General features: G+C 44.5%; 1 protein-coding gene across 3 annotated transcripts in view; it reads left to right on the top strand.

Moving 5' to 3' along the window:
* The first annotated feature begins 23 nt into the window (after positions 1–23).
* MAST1 (microtubule associated serine/threonine kinase 1) overlaps positions 24–14,687 on the top strand; it is a 106,745-nt gene continuing 92,081 nt past the window's right edge. For 2 of the 3 annotated variants that reach the window (XM_072991532.2, XM_072991534.2), the window contains exon 1: positions 25–267. In XM_072991532.2, the coding sequence (XP_072847633.2) occupies positions 191–267 (77 nt within the window). In that variant the 5' untranslated portion in view covers positions 25–190. Of the gene's footprint in view, positions 268–14,687 lie in introns of all 3 variants that reach the window. The other variant, XM_078386596.1, reaches the window with a different exon arrangement.

Raw genomic sequence — 14,687 nt, 5'->3', positions numbered from 1 at the left:
GCAGTCGCGAGAGGCAGAGAGGCAGAGAGGCGAGGCGACCCACCGGCGCAGCCCACCTGGGCAGCCCCGCCCCGCCCTGCGCTGCCGCGGCCGCTCCCGCCTCTGCGGCCGGCCCGCCCCTCGGCCGCCGGGGCCTTGCGGGCTGCGCGGGAGCCACGCTTCGGCTCGCGGGAGGCGCGGCGGCGGGTCGATGGGGCCAGCTGCTCTCGCTCTTAGCGCCGGGAAGCGATGGACGACTCCGGGATCATCCGCCGGAGGCGACTCCAGGTAAACGGCTGCGGGGGGATCTGGGCGCGCTCGCCCTGCCCGCCCCGCGGTGCCCAGCCTCCTTCCCCGTCGCTCTCGCCACCGGGGTGGCCCCGCCACCCACCCACCCACCCGCTCAGCGACCCATCCGGGCGCCCAGCCTGAACATCTGTCCGCGCGTCTCCGGGGGGGGGCCCTGAAGCGCTCTCCTCGGGGGGGGGAGCTGGGGGCAGGGCGGGGGGAGCGGGGCAGCCGAGGGGGGGGGGACACTTCTTCCTCCTCCTCCTCCTCCTCGGCTCCCCTCGCCCTTCTGGGAGCCTCCTGGCAGGGAGACAACAATGAGTTTATTTTTCCTGCAGGGCACAGGTGGGTACGGAGGTTTCTGTGCCAACTGAGTCGGGCCAGCACTTTTTCCTGCCAGGAGGAGAAGGGAGAGGAGGGTGTCCGTGGAGGTGCGGAAGGGGGAGGGCGGGGGAGTCGTTTGGGCGCCAGACCCGAACAAATCCTGCGCTGCTCTCTCGGGCGGTGGGGGGGGGGGTATCGTGCGAGAAGGAGGGAGAAATCCCAAGGGGGGGGGAGGAGGGAGATGGCATGGCAGGGAGCCAAGGCGGGCAAGAGGAAAGGAGTGGGTGCCCTGCGCCGATCCCGCTACGGGAGCCAAGGGTGATCCATCAAGTCCCTGGGCATTGCCAGTAGGGTATCAGAGGCGCCCCGTGCCCCGACCGCTTTGCAGTTGGGAATCGGATCGGTCGCCAGGTCTAGGAAGAGATTCATTCACTCTTTCCTACCTTCTCCTCCCTGTGAATGGAGAGAGAGAGAGCCGGGGGGGCGGCGGCGAGGGGGGGGGAAGTGGAGGAGGAGTTTTCCTCTTTCCCAGCCAGGTTACTGGCTTTTCTCCTGCAAGGCCCCGGGCAGGCACGGAGGAATTTCCCATGCAGGGTGTGAGGCTGATGTCTCCCTAGCTTGCCATGCAGTATGATGTACGTTTAGGATTAATAGCTGTTATTTGGCATTAGCCGGTCCGTGGATGGTAGCCCACTTCATCAGAAAATGCAGAGAGGCATCTGAAGCAGTGGGCTACAGGCCATGAGAAAGGTATGCCAAATAAAGCTGCTTAATGCTTCAAAGTGCTGCAAGACTGCTTGTGGTTTTGGTGTAACCCACTGACATGGCTATCCTTCTGGGAAAGTTTTACCATAGTTATCAATGTGCACTGGGTTTTATGGCATGCAAAATAAAATTTCAAAAGATGTATCTCTGTTCCAAGGAGCTTACATACTTCCAGGGGAAGATCTGCCTTGGGAAGTGAGTAAGGGCATGTATAGTGAGGGAGATTGGGTGAGAGTGGATGTGCTTTGTTTATTTATGTCTTGTGTTCTAAATGCTCTTCAGATGCATTAGAGGATCAGCTTGCAATAAAATCTTTAATAACCTACAACAGCTTTCACATAAATAATATAAAACCAGCAACCTGAAAAAAAGGAGCACAGCAACTAGAAAAGTATCAACCCAAGTTTTAAAGCCTGGAAGGAAAAAAAAAGAGTTTTGCGTAATGCTGGAAAGGTATCAGAAATGAGCTCCAGGCAAGCCTTTCTGGATAGGGCCTTAAACAAAGCCTTGTGTCTAGACTTTCTCTCCTAGGACTCAAAAGTAGGGAATACTGTACTGGTTTCCCAGACCTGCAGACCTTCAACAGGCTGGCACCGATGTGTGCCTTCAAACCATGTGCATTTGCATGCCCCCAAGCTTGGTTCTTTCTCTTTTTGTAAATGCAAGTCGAACAGGAAATCATGGAATAGCTTCATGGAACAGTCCAGTTTTAAGAAAAAAACAGCAGAGAAGGCCCAGAGAAAGTATCATACAGATATTCTGGGAGGGAAAACCAGGCATGACTTCAATCTCTGGGTCTAGTTATGCACCATTATCTGATGCTCAGAGGATCTGAATATAGCAGTTATATTTCTGGTTAGTATCAGGCAACTGTGTCTCATCCCTATTCATCTGTTTCTTCTATGGAGCCATTTCTATTACAAATCAACAGAGCACCCCATGGCAATGAATTCCAGGGATTAATGATGAAGAAAGCATAGTGCAAAGCCTTCATTGGTTTTATCTGCTTTCTGCCCCGTTTCAGAAGGGTGTACTGGTTAGAATCCTATTACTGTACTTACATATGCTAGCATGAATGTAGGAGTAAATTACTACTAGTAAAGAGTCAGTGTTTGTGTTCCTTCTCTTATGCCGGTCATGTGAAAATGATGTGCAGTGAGGAATACTAACACTGACTTCTTAGCTAGCAGCAATTTGCTGCTGCAATTTACACGCATGTCAGTGTGTTTGAGTAACAGGATTCTGGCCAATATGTTCTCTGCATCTAAAACACTGCTCTCCCTTTCCACACTCTTTATCTTATTTATCTTTTGAGCCAGAGATATCCTTTCTTTCCCTGTGTCTGCTGCTGAGAGTTGTATTCATAAAAGGAGGGGACTAAGTAGTCTCTACAGTGGGTGTGTTGTGGTTGTGCTCTCCACTGCACACCTTTGTGGTCTCTGCTGTGCTTTAGGGCATTACATTTCATTCCCACCCTGCTTCCACCCCGTCATTATTAGGAAATGTTCCACAGCATGAAAGCCTGCAGTGGAAATCTCCCTTGCCAGAGCTCTTAAGGAAAACCTCTGGAGGCCAACCTATCAGCAGCTCTGACAAGACTGCCAATGGCCGTGTGTGTGTGTGTGTGTTTTCTCCATTTTCTCAGCCTGCTGTCTGGAGGCTGGTCTAGTTATTTGGAAGCATCATCATGACGTTATCATTCTGGTTCTAGCCAAATTCCAATGTGCAATTCAGAATTTATCTTCCTTCAACATAACTGGCTTTGCTTGGTTCCAAGATTCTTTTCACTGTGCACTGTCTATTGATGTACTACTGTGTTTCTATATTTTAAATTGTTTATACAGTATTATATGTTGTTAGCCACCCAGAATAGTCAGTTGACTAGATGGGCCGGGTATAAATTCAATAAATAAATAAATAAATACCCAACACTCATTATTAAATAGATGCACCCCTGAGCCGATGACTTTAGATGGTGGTTATGACTATGTATTGCTTATCCTGCTTCCATGGAGCTCATGGCAGGATAGGAGGTGTTCTTGCAAAGTGTATCTCACCCCCCTCTCCACCCTAGTCTTATCGAGCAGTATTGTTTGGGTGAAAGTGGTCTCTCCCCCCGCAAAAAGCAAGCCTTGTTGCTGATTTGAACCCTGGCCCAAGTCCAGCACACCAATTGCTACACCTTCCTTGGCTGTCCCCCTCTGGTGCCAATTTCTTGTGGAGTGAATTGAGAGAAGACCTACAAGGAAGCTTGCACGGAAGCAAGAAAAAAAAAATCTTGGCTTGGTAATCCTCCCATTCCATGCTGTCCCTAAACTGGCCCAACTACACAAACAGTAACATGTCTGAAGGCAGCAGTGGAGCAAGACGCAGCCCAGCTCTTGTGCCCTGGGATCTCTTGCCACAGTGCAAGGCTGGAAGAGATGCGGGAGTGCCCCCCACAGATTGTTTGATTTGTGACTGGCCCCCTAGACCATGGGCCGCTAGTAGCATAGTACGGGCAGGTGGGTAGGTAAGATCCCATTTGTGCCCCTCAAGGCTAATTGGGCACAGAGTGTATATATCCTTTTCGCAGCAAGTTCCTTTGTCCTTAACTAATTCATTGGTACAGCTAGCTCAACGATGATTACCCTGAGGGGTTAGCAGCTGTCTAGGCTTTCTGGCAGATAAAATTATTTTCCTGTCCTCTGTATCCCTGAGCTGATGGATATAGGAAAGGGACAGTCAGATCCTTTAAACTGAAGGTAGCAGTTCGTTTGATTAGGTCTTGGATGTTTTGCACCAAAGGGCTGAGCAGAAAACCTTGGCACACAAAACAGGTGATCTGAAACTGAGTTACAGGTCCTCCTAAAGGAGGCGTCATCTGTCCTCTGCTTTCTCACTGAACATCATTGAGAAGAGGGGATTTGAACCCAGTTCCCTCTCAGTTCACTTGCTGGTGACAACCAGTAGAAGGAGCAATGCTAGTACAGTATACTTAGATATGTGGTGTTATTATTTCTCCTGCTTACTTCCTTTCTGCATGGACCTCTGGTACCAAATTTCAGTTTAGGTCTTCATGAATGAAATATAGTCTCCTGAAAGTAGAGCCTTAGCCATGAAATGTTTGCTCTGTGCCTACTGAATTAATTTTACGAGATATAATGGACTTCTGAGTTCCATCATTTTGGGAAGCTATACAGTTTGTGGAACAAACTCCCAGTTCCCACTGAGAGGCAGGATTGTCCTCTAGGACTTCCAACACCTGGATTAACCTGTTTGTACTTTCAGAACATATTTTCAGACCCTGTTTATGGCTATTTTTTTATTTATTTATTTATTTATTTATTTATTTATTTATTTATTTATTTATTTATTTATTTATTTATTAGATTTCTATCCCGCCCATCTAGACCAAAGGTCTAATCCACTAGGATCCGTATGGTAATTGAACACAGGAGAAAGAGGCCTTCACAGTGGTGGCGTCTACTGTATGCCGCTCATTCCATGTGGATTTATCTGCGGGAGCTTTTAAGTGGGCTTTCAAGATTTCTTTGTCCTCTCTAGTTTGCAGTCGAAATGATTAAAGTTGAAATGTTTTGCTCTTAAATATTTGTATGTTATTGTAGCTAGCATTTTAAAATGACTGAAATCGAAAGTACTGATTTTTTGGTATTTTTCGTTGAAGAACACTATGGCCTTGAATGGTGGCTAAGAAATGTAAGGAGGAATTAATATGACATCGCTGATACCAACTATGCCACACTGGTTCTGTGATTTACGAAGGCTGAAGAAAAGATCAAATTGTAGCCTTATGGGTTACAGTCTCACGTTCACAATGAGCTGCGTTGACATCAGAGTGAGCCTGGGGGAAACATGGCTTTTCAAGAGTGAGGAACATCATGCTGCCCAGTTGCTCCTAGTTTGTACAGTACAGTGGACCCTTGACTTACAGACGGCTTGACTTACAGACTTTTTGAGTTACAGACTTCTCTGGCCGCAAAATTTAGGTTTGACTTGCAGACTGAGATTTGACTTACAGACCAGAAAAAAACCAAAATGGAACAAAAACGGCCTGTTACGGGATTAATGGGTTTTCAATGCACTGTAGGTCAATGGAGACTTGACTTACAGACATTTTGATTTGAGAACCGCCTTCCAATACGGATTAAGTTCTCAAGTCAAGACCCCACCGTAGTGGCCAAACAAACACCAGGAGGTGGTCCACAGTTTCTTTCCAAGTTTGGGAGTAACACATTGATTTAATACAGTTCTTTAACATAAGTTTCATATCAGGCAGAATCGATGATTCTGGTCTTTAAAAAGTAATGTTTGAACATATCTCGTTAATGTTAAAACACAACTCTTCAGATGCATCCGTTGATCTTTCCTCCTACTTCATGTGGAAGGCATGGTTTTAGAGGCTAATGCGTTAAATTAACTTGTTGCTTCCAAGCTCGGATTTGTTTACTCTGATGTCCAAACCTGACAGAAGATGGGCATTCCGGTTACTGCTCCTCCAGCAAGCCAGAGAAAGGAACCAAAGCTCCAACGGCAGCTGCGTTCGGATGCCATAATAAGCAAACTAAGGACTGGACATCTGTGGTTTGTTCAGCTCAGGGATGAGATCTGTGGCCCTCCGGATGCTGCTGGCCTATAATGACCATCACCCCCCCCCCAGCCAGCATATACAGTAGTGAGGGGCGATAGGTGTGGCATCCCAAAACATCAGGGGGGGGTCATGGTTGCCCATCCCTGGTTCAGTGGCTTGTGCTGCCAGTAGGATTGAGCCGTATGTAGCAGCGCCCTGCCCTTGCTTCAGAGGGCACTGTTCCTATGGTTCCTTGGTCCCAGATATCTGGATGCCGCCCAAACAATTATGCCAGGCACTGATACGGAGCGATCACCAAGTGTGCTGAGTTGGCTCTGCTTGGTCACTGCCGAGGTCCCATCCATCTCCTGTGAAGCACTGCCGTGTGACAACAGCCCTTGCATGCTGCACCGAAGGAGGAGGCTGGAGGCACCTCTGTGCGTACGAGGAGGACAACTCATACGGTGCTGCCACTACAACCAAAAAACATATGTAGTCTTTCTTTCTTTCTATTACTTTAGAACTGCAGAGCTAGAAGGGACCCTATGGATCATGAAGTCCAGTACCTGTCAAGGAGGCCGAGTGGGGAACTGAACTCCCAACCTTTGGTTTCACCACCAGATGCCTAAACCACTGAGCTATCCAGCAGTTCTCCAATGCATACTTACAGAAATCTGCAGTGGAATAGGGGGAATTATATTATGATGATGACATCCCATCATGCATTTCCATAACAGTGGACTATGAGGAAAGGAGAAGATGGCATGGGATTTCCTTTCATGGGGGGGGGCAGCGTCCCACCTTTCCTGAAGTTGTACCTATGGCCAAGATAACAATATTTTTTCATGTTCCTGTTGCAAATCATTTCTGCAACTCATTCTGCAAAATACGTGCTGAATACTAAATGGTGTCTTGCAGCTGCGTTCTTACTGTTTTCCCAGATTTTATTTTTGTATCTCTGGGAGATAACGTTAGTACAGGGCTACGTAAATAAGGATCTGAATTGATGCCTTGACTACCATCCTTGTACTAGGGCAAAGCCATAACTTTCTTCTGCTTCCTTTGAAATGCCATGCTGCCCTTTCACCATCTGATATGAGGCATAGAGGAAAGAAGAATGGAGCTCATAGCTTTGTATTTGCTTTTTAAGAAGCACAGCTCAAGCATTCACCCTCCTCTCCCAGATTTATTTGGAACCCTGGTTTATCTGAGAGATTCTGTAAGTTGCCAAGTATTGAAATAAAGGGAATTCAGTGTGTCAGCCTTCTCCTAACTGGCTTTCTTCAGGTGTGTTGAACCACAACTCCCATCATCCACCAGCTTTAGTTTATATCCATAATTGGTCAAAGCTCAAAAGTATGTGAAAAATAGTAACATGGGTTGCACACTGATAAATCCAAAGGACTCTAATGGTGTTCCATCTCTGAATCCAAGCAAGATAGGTGCTGAGCTTATACCTGAGTGAGAATACAATAGCCTTTCTGCCTAATTATTGTAGGTATATTCATGCTCTCCTTTCCATACCTAAGTTATTGTGCTTGATGTTCACCACATTGGACTTTGACAGGCTGCAGAGCCTACCTTGGCATATAAATATAAATAATATAAATACTATAAATAATATATATTTATATGCCACCTTTTCCCCCATGGGGGGACCCAAGGTGGATCACAACAAATGAAACTATAAAAACAAACACAGTTTGAAAATACTATATAAATATTTTATTAAAAACAATTAAACCTATATTAAGATTAAAAGCCAAGATGAAATACAACATTGAAAATTTAAAAATCTGTAAGTTAAAAACCAGCCTTCCTGATACAATGTACAGTGGACCCTTGACTTACAGACGGCTTGACTTACAGACTTTTTGAGTTACAGACTTCTCTGGCCGCAAAATTTAGGTTTGACTTGCAGCCTGAGAATTGACTTACAGACCAGAAAAAAACCAAAATGGAACAAAAACGGCCTGTTACGGGATTAATGGGTTTTCAATGCACTGTAGGTCAATGGAGACTTGACTTACAGACTTTTTGACTTGAGAACCACCTTCCAATACGGATTAAGTTCTCAAGTCAAGACCCCACTGTATTGCTTAAAAGCCTGCTTGAAGAGGAGTGTTTTTGCCTAAGGATGGAAGGACGGGGGGGGGGGGCAACCTGGCTTCTCAGGGCAGTACATTCTAAAGCCAGAGAGCAGCCACTGAAAAGGCCCTGTCGTATGTCCTCACCAATTGAGCTTGGGAAGGTGGTGGAGCTGAGAGAAGGGCCCTCCTCAGAAGATCTTAAAAGCTGGGAAGGCTCATATGGGAGATACGGAGGTCTTCCAGACTGCAGCTAAGTCCTATAGAGCTGTATAAGTTGTAATCAGCAGTAGAGAGAAAAAGAGCACGATACATTCTGAGCAGGGTAGATAAAAATTAATGATTTTTTTAAAAAAATCAAGTTAATTTAAAGCACAATTTAAATCACAATTTATTTTTTTTTAAAAAAAATCATTTTCTATTGAAATTTTCAATGAAATCCACTTTTTAAAATTTTAATTGTGATTTAAATCGAATCCACCCTGATTCTCTGCAAGCACCGGGAGAAGCTGTGGCTTTGCAGAACCCACAGCCCAGCCGTACCTGTGACTCATGCTAAGAACTAGTCAGGGGAGAGGGGAAACCATCACTATTGGTGCACAGTACTGAGCTTCCCTTCTGATGACACTAGTGAGGGAGAAGGGGTGGGGGGAAGAGGGACAAGAAAGAAAAAGAAAAAATGCTTTAGTGGCATGTGCTGCCTGAGGTTGAGCAAGCAGCGAGAACCTCTAGGATTGTTTTGGTATGTTGCCACAGGCACTGTTTTAATACCCAGTGACTTATTTTACATATATTTTTAAAGCAGTCTTTTAAGTAGCGCTGACACACCTCTCTGCTACATGTGGCTGGGCTTGTGTAGAAGGATGTATACCGTTTCTGCATGTTTATTTCCAGGGGAGCTGTGGCTGGGTGTTGATGCAGAAACTGAAGTGGTTAGAAATGTGGCGAAGAACATTTGGGTCTCCAGGTGATGTGTTTGCTCCTGCACAGTCGCTTACTGTTGGCCGTGCTGAGTGGGGCTAATGAGATCTGAAGCCCAAAAACCTGGGAGAGCAAAAGATTTAGAGTGCTGGATGTTCGGACGCTACAGACGAAATGTCACCCCCTATTATGCAGCGCTTTCAGTATTATCTGTGAAGCTGCAGATATAAATAGTCTGCATAGCACTGTTCTAAATGTAACTTGAATTTCGCAGCAGTCCTCGTGCCTTTCAACGTCAACCATTTATTATCTATAAACACACACACGGTTTCATAATAATATTTCTTGTTACGTGTTTGTGATCGGTCAGTCATAGCAATTCATGTATCTTTTCTCAATTACCTTAACAAGAGGTAGGTTACAATCATGAGCTCCAGCACCAACCTGCACTATCGTCCAGTATTTGTTTGGACAGGGCTTCATTAAAGCTGGCTAGTAAATTTGAAACTTAAACTGGGGACCTCTTGTTCACAGCTCAGTCTATATTTAGCAATATTCAGTGATGCCTAGAAATGCTTTGTTAAATTTTTATATCGCCCTTCTTCCAAGGAGTTCAAGATGTTTGCTTTTCCAGTGTTTCCTCACACAATATTCATGTGAGGTACCATAGGGTGGACAAAAATATGTAACAACTAGATCAGATTCATCCAGTAATCTTTGTGGCTGGATGTGGGGACTTGAACTCATGTCCAGTTGGTTTTAGTTTATCCCTAGCAGCAACTCCCCCTCTCTGTTGTATCTCCTGACCCACCTTCCAGGGCTGGCAGCTGATGAGTAAATAGCGGGTGACATTCGGAGGCCCAGGGTGCCCGAATAGAATGCAAATGCCGCATGTGCTTCGCCCTCTCTGCTCTAATAACTATTGTCCTTCTTCCAAGTAAGTACCATCTGCAGCAGGAAGTTCCCGGTAGGTGAGGGATGACATGGTGGGAGAAGAAATGAGGAAGTGGGTAGCTGGAGATTGCTGGAGGAGGAGGAGGGGAGCTCCACTTGGCTGATTCTTCTGGGACTATCGCCAGTGCCGGAGGAGAATGCAGGGCTCTTGGCGGACTGGCAGGAGATTCAGGACAGACAAAATAAAGTGTTGCTTCAAAAGAAGCAGCATGAGTTTACCCCTCCTGATGCGTTGGACGCGGGCTCCCAGAATCCTCCAGGAGAAGACTAAATTAAGTTACAGAAGTCACTGTCCAATTGCAGTTGGTGCCAAAAACAGGGGTCAGGCACTTTCTTAACCCTAATGTTGGAAGGGGTGTGTGTGTGTGTTAAAATTTAGCATAAAAAGGCCCCGGGAAGAAACGGCAATCTTTCCCCTACCTGTTTAGAGGGGGTCCCCCTCCAGATTAGAGTCTTCTGTGTTTCACCTGTGAATAAAAAATATTTAATAGATAAAGACATAAATAATAAAGAATTTTTTTAAAAGAAATAAATAAGGGACTTTGGATTGCATACAGAAAAGAGGATGCTGATTAATTCAGAGAGAAAAAACAAATCACTTCATCGGCGCCTACTTGTGGAGAAGGGTGTGTGCATGTGCTCATGCACGCATGCACGCATGCACACGCACACATGCACATGCATGCACGCACACAATGTGTGTGACTTTGAAACACTTGCTGGAAGAAAAATGGATTACCCACTTCTGTCATTTCATAGGGGACTCCCTGATGATGCCTTTGGGTTTTGATATTTTCACTTCTCCCACAAGGTGAGAAGGTGCCGGATGAGGAGCAGGTTTATGTATTCTACTTCCAGTATCATGATGGGGGTTCCTGCAGTTCATTCATGAAGGCAGTGGTGCTGCAACATACCACTCTGACATAGCCTATGGCTACTGATTTCTTGAGTCTTCCCCGTCAATTGGGGTGTGTGCGTGTGCTTGGAATCCATTAAGGCTGAGGTCCGCAAACTTCTTGGGTCTGTGTGCCATCTGGAGCATAGAAGAGGTCATCTGGATATTGTTACAAAATGGCTGCCATGGACAGCACCCCTGTTCACAAAAATGATGCAGCACTGGGACTATCACCTGTAACAGAACACCAGTTTCGTAGAAATCATTCTGGAATAAATAAAGATAGTGGCAAATGGAGCCCTGCACATCACTTTGCAATATGTCCTAATACCCCTATTAAAAATGCAGAACAAGTGAATGTTGAAATAGCTGTCTTTTTTTTTACCTTGAATAAAACAGCTGCTACCTATGGGCCATGCTTTGTACCCTGTTTCCCTGAAAATCTGAAAATAAGCCCTAATATGATTTTTCAGGATGTTCGTAATATAAGACCTACCCCCAAAACAAGCCCCCATTAAGTGAAACCCTGCCCTCCACCCTTGTGCAGCAACCAGAAGATGATGGCATGACTGTATTTGAATAGATGTAGATTGTTGTACATGAAAAAAAAATCCACTAAAAATAAGCCCTAATGCGTTTTCTGGAGCAAAAATTAATATAAAATTCTGTCTTATTTTCAGGGAAACACGGTAGTAGTACCACTCTGTGTGCGCTGTATGCTAACACAGCCTGAAGTGTTTGCCATTGCTTCTTGGAAATATGTTTATTAACTTACCCTAGAGACCTATCTCATTGGCTTAGTGAAGGTTGATGCTTTTCCAAAACTGTTCTTTTTCCTGATTTAAAATTTAAGGCACTCTTTGTTCTTTAAACTTGAACAAATTTATCTCAGAATGGGTACAAGAGACAGTTAGTGCCTATTCTCTTTATTTCTGTGTGATTTACTCTTCTGAATGCACTTCCTGACTAGAATTAGAGAGGCACAAAGCAGTATTGGTACAGAGTGTGATATCTTGTGCTAATTCTACTATGTATAATGGGAGAGGGATTGTGGACAGAATAGCGCATGCTTGGCATACAGAAGCCCCAGCTTCAAGGATAACCTGCACTGTCGTGTTGCATGAGGAGGGAAATAACATGTTCTCGTTATTGTTTGTCATCATGCCATTTCCAATGCATGGCAAACCTATAGATTAATGAGTTCTAAAAAGTGCTGTCATCAACAGCCCTGCTCAGTTCTTGCAAACCCAAGGCCATCTGAAATGTTGAAGAGGTCATTATACAGTATATGAAATCAGTCCATCTCATATTTAGTCTTCTTTTCCTGTTGCCTTCATCTTTTCCTAGCATTATTGTTTTTTCCAAGTCCAACTTGTCTTGAGAGGTGCTGAAAGTATGACAGAGAGCTGATGCTTGATTTGATCTAGGACTCACATGTTTGTCTGGCAGTCCATGGCATCCGCAAAGTTGTCCTCCAATATCGTATTTTGAATGAATAGATTTTTTTTCTTGTCAATTTTCCTCACTGTCCAGTTTTCACATCTGTACGTAGAAATTGAGACTACATCACTGTGAGTCATCTTGGCCATGTTCTGCCGTGACATATCCTTACACTTCATGAGCCATCATTTCGGCCCTTTCAAGTCTCAGTGATGTCTTGGCTGCAGTATCTAGTTGGTTTGATGATGGCATCAAAGAATACAAAATCTTTAACTATTTCAATTTCTTTATTGTCAACATTAATGTAGTTCTTCTGTAATCATGATTTTTGTCCTCTTGTTCACCTTCAGTGCTGTTTTTGCATTTTCCTCTGTGACTTTCATTAGATGTCATGTCAGGTCATTGTTATCTGCATATTTATTTATTTGTTTCGCTTTTGTACTGCCCATCTGGCTGCCAAGGCCACTCTGGGCAGTTTACAGATTAAACAAATATATCATCAAGCCAGAATTAAAAACAATAAACATAATAATTATAAAATCAAAATGAAATATATACACATGAACAAATTTCACCAACAACACATCATAAATTATTGATGTTTTTCCACCAGTCTTCATTCCTTCCTCACCTGAATCTAATCCATCTTTCGATATGATATGTTCTGCATCCAGATTGAACAGAAGGGGAGATAAAGTACACACTTGTAAAACAAACACCTCTGCTTATTTCCTCATCTTATATCCTAATATTGGCTTCTCATCTACAATATAAGTTGCACATCAGGACAATCAAGTGTTGAGACATGGGCACTTCTTTTAAAACAATCCATAGCTTCTCGTTATCCACACAGTCAAAGGCTTTATTGTAGCTTATAAAACAGACTGATCTTTTTCTGAAACACAATGACATGTTCCAGTAGCCAGAGTATGTTTGAGATACAATCTCACGGGACTCTTCTTTTTCAGAATCCAGCTTGAACAACAGGGATTTCTTGCTCCATATATGGTAAAAGTCTTTGTTGCAATACCTTGAGCATCACTTTACATATATGGGAAAATAATGCAATGGTGCTATAGTTACTGTACTCCTTGATGTCGCTTTCCTTGGGAAGTGAAATATATATTGAACATTTGAGTGCTGTGGGCCATTGTTTCGTTTTCCATATTTGTTGGCATATTCTTGTTAGGAATCTGATAGATACAGTCTTTGATAGACACAGTCGCGTCTACCTCTGCCGTTCTAAGGTTATTGGAAGGAAGGAAGACAGACAGACAGACAGACAGACAGACAGACAACATATATTTTTGGTTGTAGTGGCAGCACTGTATGAGTTGTCCTCCTCGTACGGATAGAGGTGCCTCCAGCCTCCTCCTTCGGTGCAGCATTCAAGCGTTGCTGTCACACGGCAGTGCTTCACAGGAGATGGATGGGACCTCGGCAGTGACCAAGCAGAGCCAACTCAGCACACTTGGCGATCGCTCCGTATCAGTGGCTGGCATAATCGTTTGGGTGGCATTCAGATATCTGGGACCAAGGACCCATGGGAACAGTGCCCTATGAAGCAAGGGCAGGGCGCTGCTACATATGGCTCAATCCCACTGGCAGCACAAGCCACTGAACCAGGATGGGCAACCATGACCCTCCCTTGATGCTTTGGGATGCCACACCTATTGCTCCTCACTACTGTATATGCTGGCTGGGGGGGGGCGATGGTCATTATAGGCCAGCAGCATCCGGAGGGCCACAGATCTCATCCCTGAGCTGAACAAACCACAGATGTCCAGTTCTTAGTTTGCTTATTATGGCATCCGAACACAGCCGCCGTTGGAGCTCTGGTTCCTTTCTCTGGCTTGCTGGAGGAGCAATAACCGGAATGTCCACAAGGTCTCCTTGTGCTCTGTGTGTGTGTGTGTGTCCAGACCCACTGCTGTTCTTGTGTTTACTTATCTTTGTAAAAAGTGGTAGGTTATTGTCGTAATAGTTTTTTTAAAAATTAGAGCAATCTTGAGATGGACATTGACGAAGAAAAGAATCTAACTGGGATCCCTTTTCAGGCTCTCTTTCCTGGGTTAAATCAGGATTGCCATAATGTAAATAAGATGCTCCAGTAGAAAATCGGGTCTTAACTAGTGACAACCAAGACTATTTTTTTCAGGTGCAGTAACTATGAAAGATTTGTGACTGCAGTTCATTTTGTGAAAAAATGGGAACATAATGCACAAGTAATAACGAAAGGAAATACATGTACCTGATTCCTGGAGAGGAAAGAATATGGAAAAACTTTCCGTGATGAAGTAGAAAATGGAAAATGCCATAATAGCAGAAAAAATAAACTTGTTACGATAAACCATAGGGCTATGTAACTGTAATATGGAGAAATTATAACATGAAGAGAAAAGTGTAGTTTCTTTTTTGCTGATGGTTATGAGAGAGAGAGAGAGAAATAAATCAGAAAATCCAT

This window comes from Pogona vitticeps, chromosome 2 (assembly GCF_051106095.1).
Source record: "Pogona vitticeps strain Pit_001003342236 chromosome 2, PviZW2.1, whole genome shotgun sequence".
NCBI classification, from domain to species: domain Eukaryota; kingdom Metazoa; phylum Chordata; class Lepidosauria; order Squamata; family Agamidae; genus Pogona; species Pogona vitticeps.
Note: the sequence above shows the minus strand (reverse complement) of the source record. Positions and strands in the feature narration are given on the sequence as shown.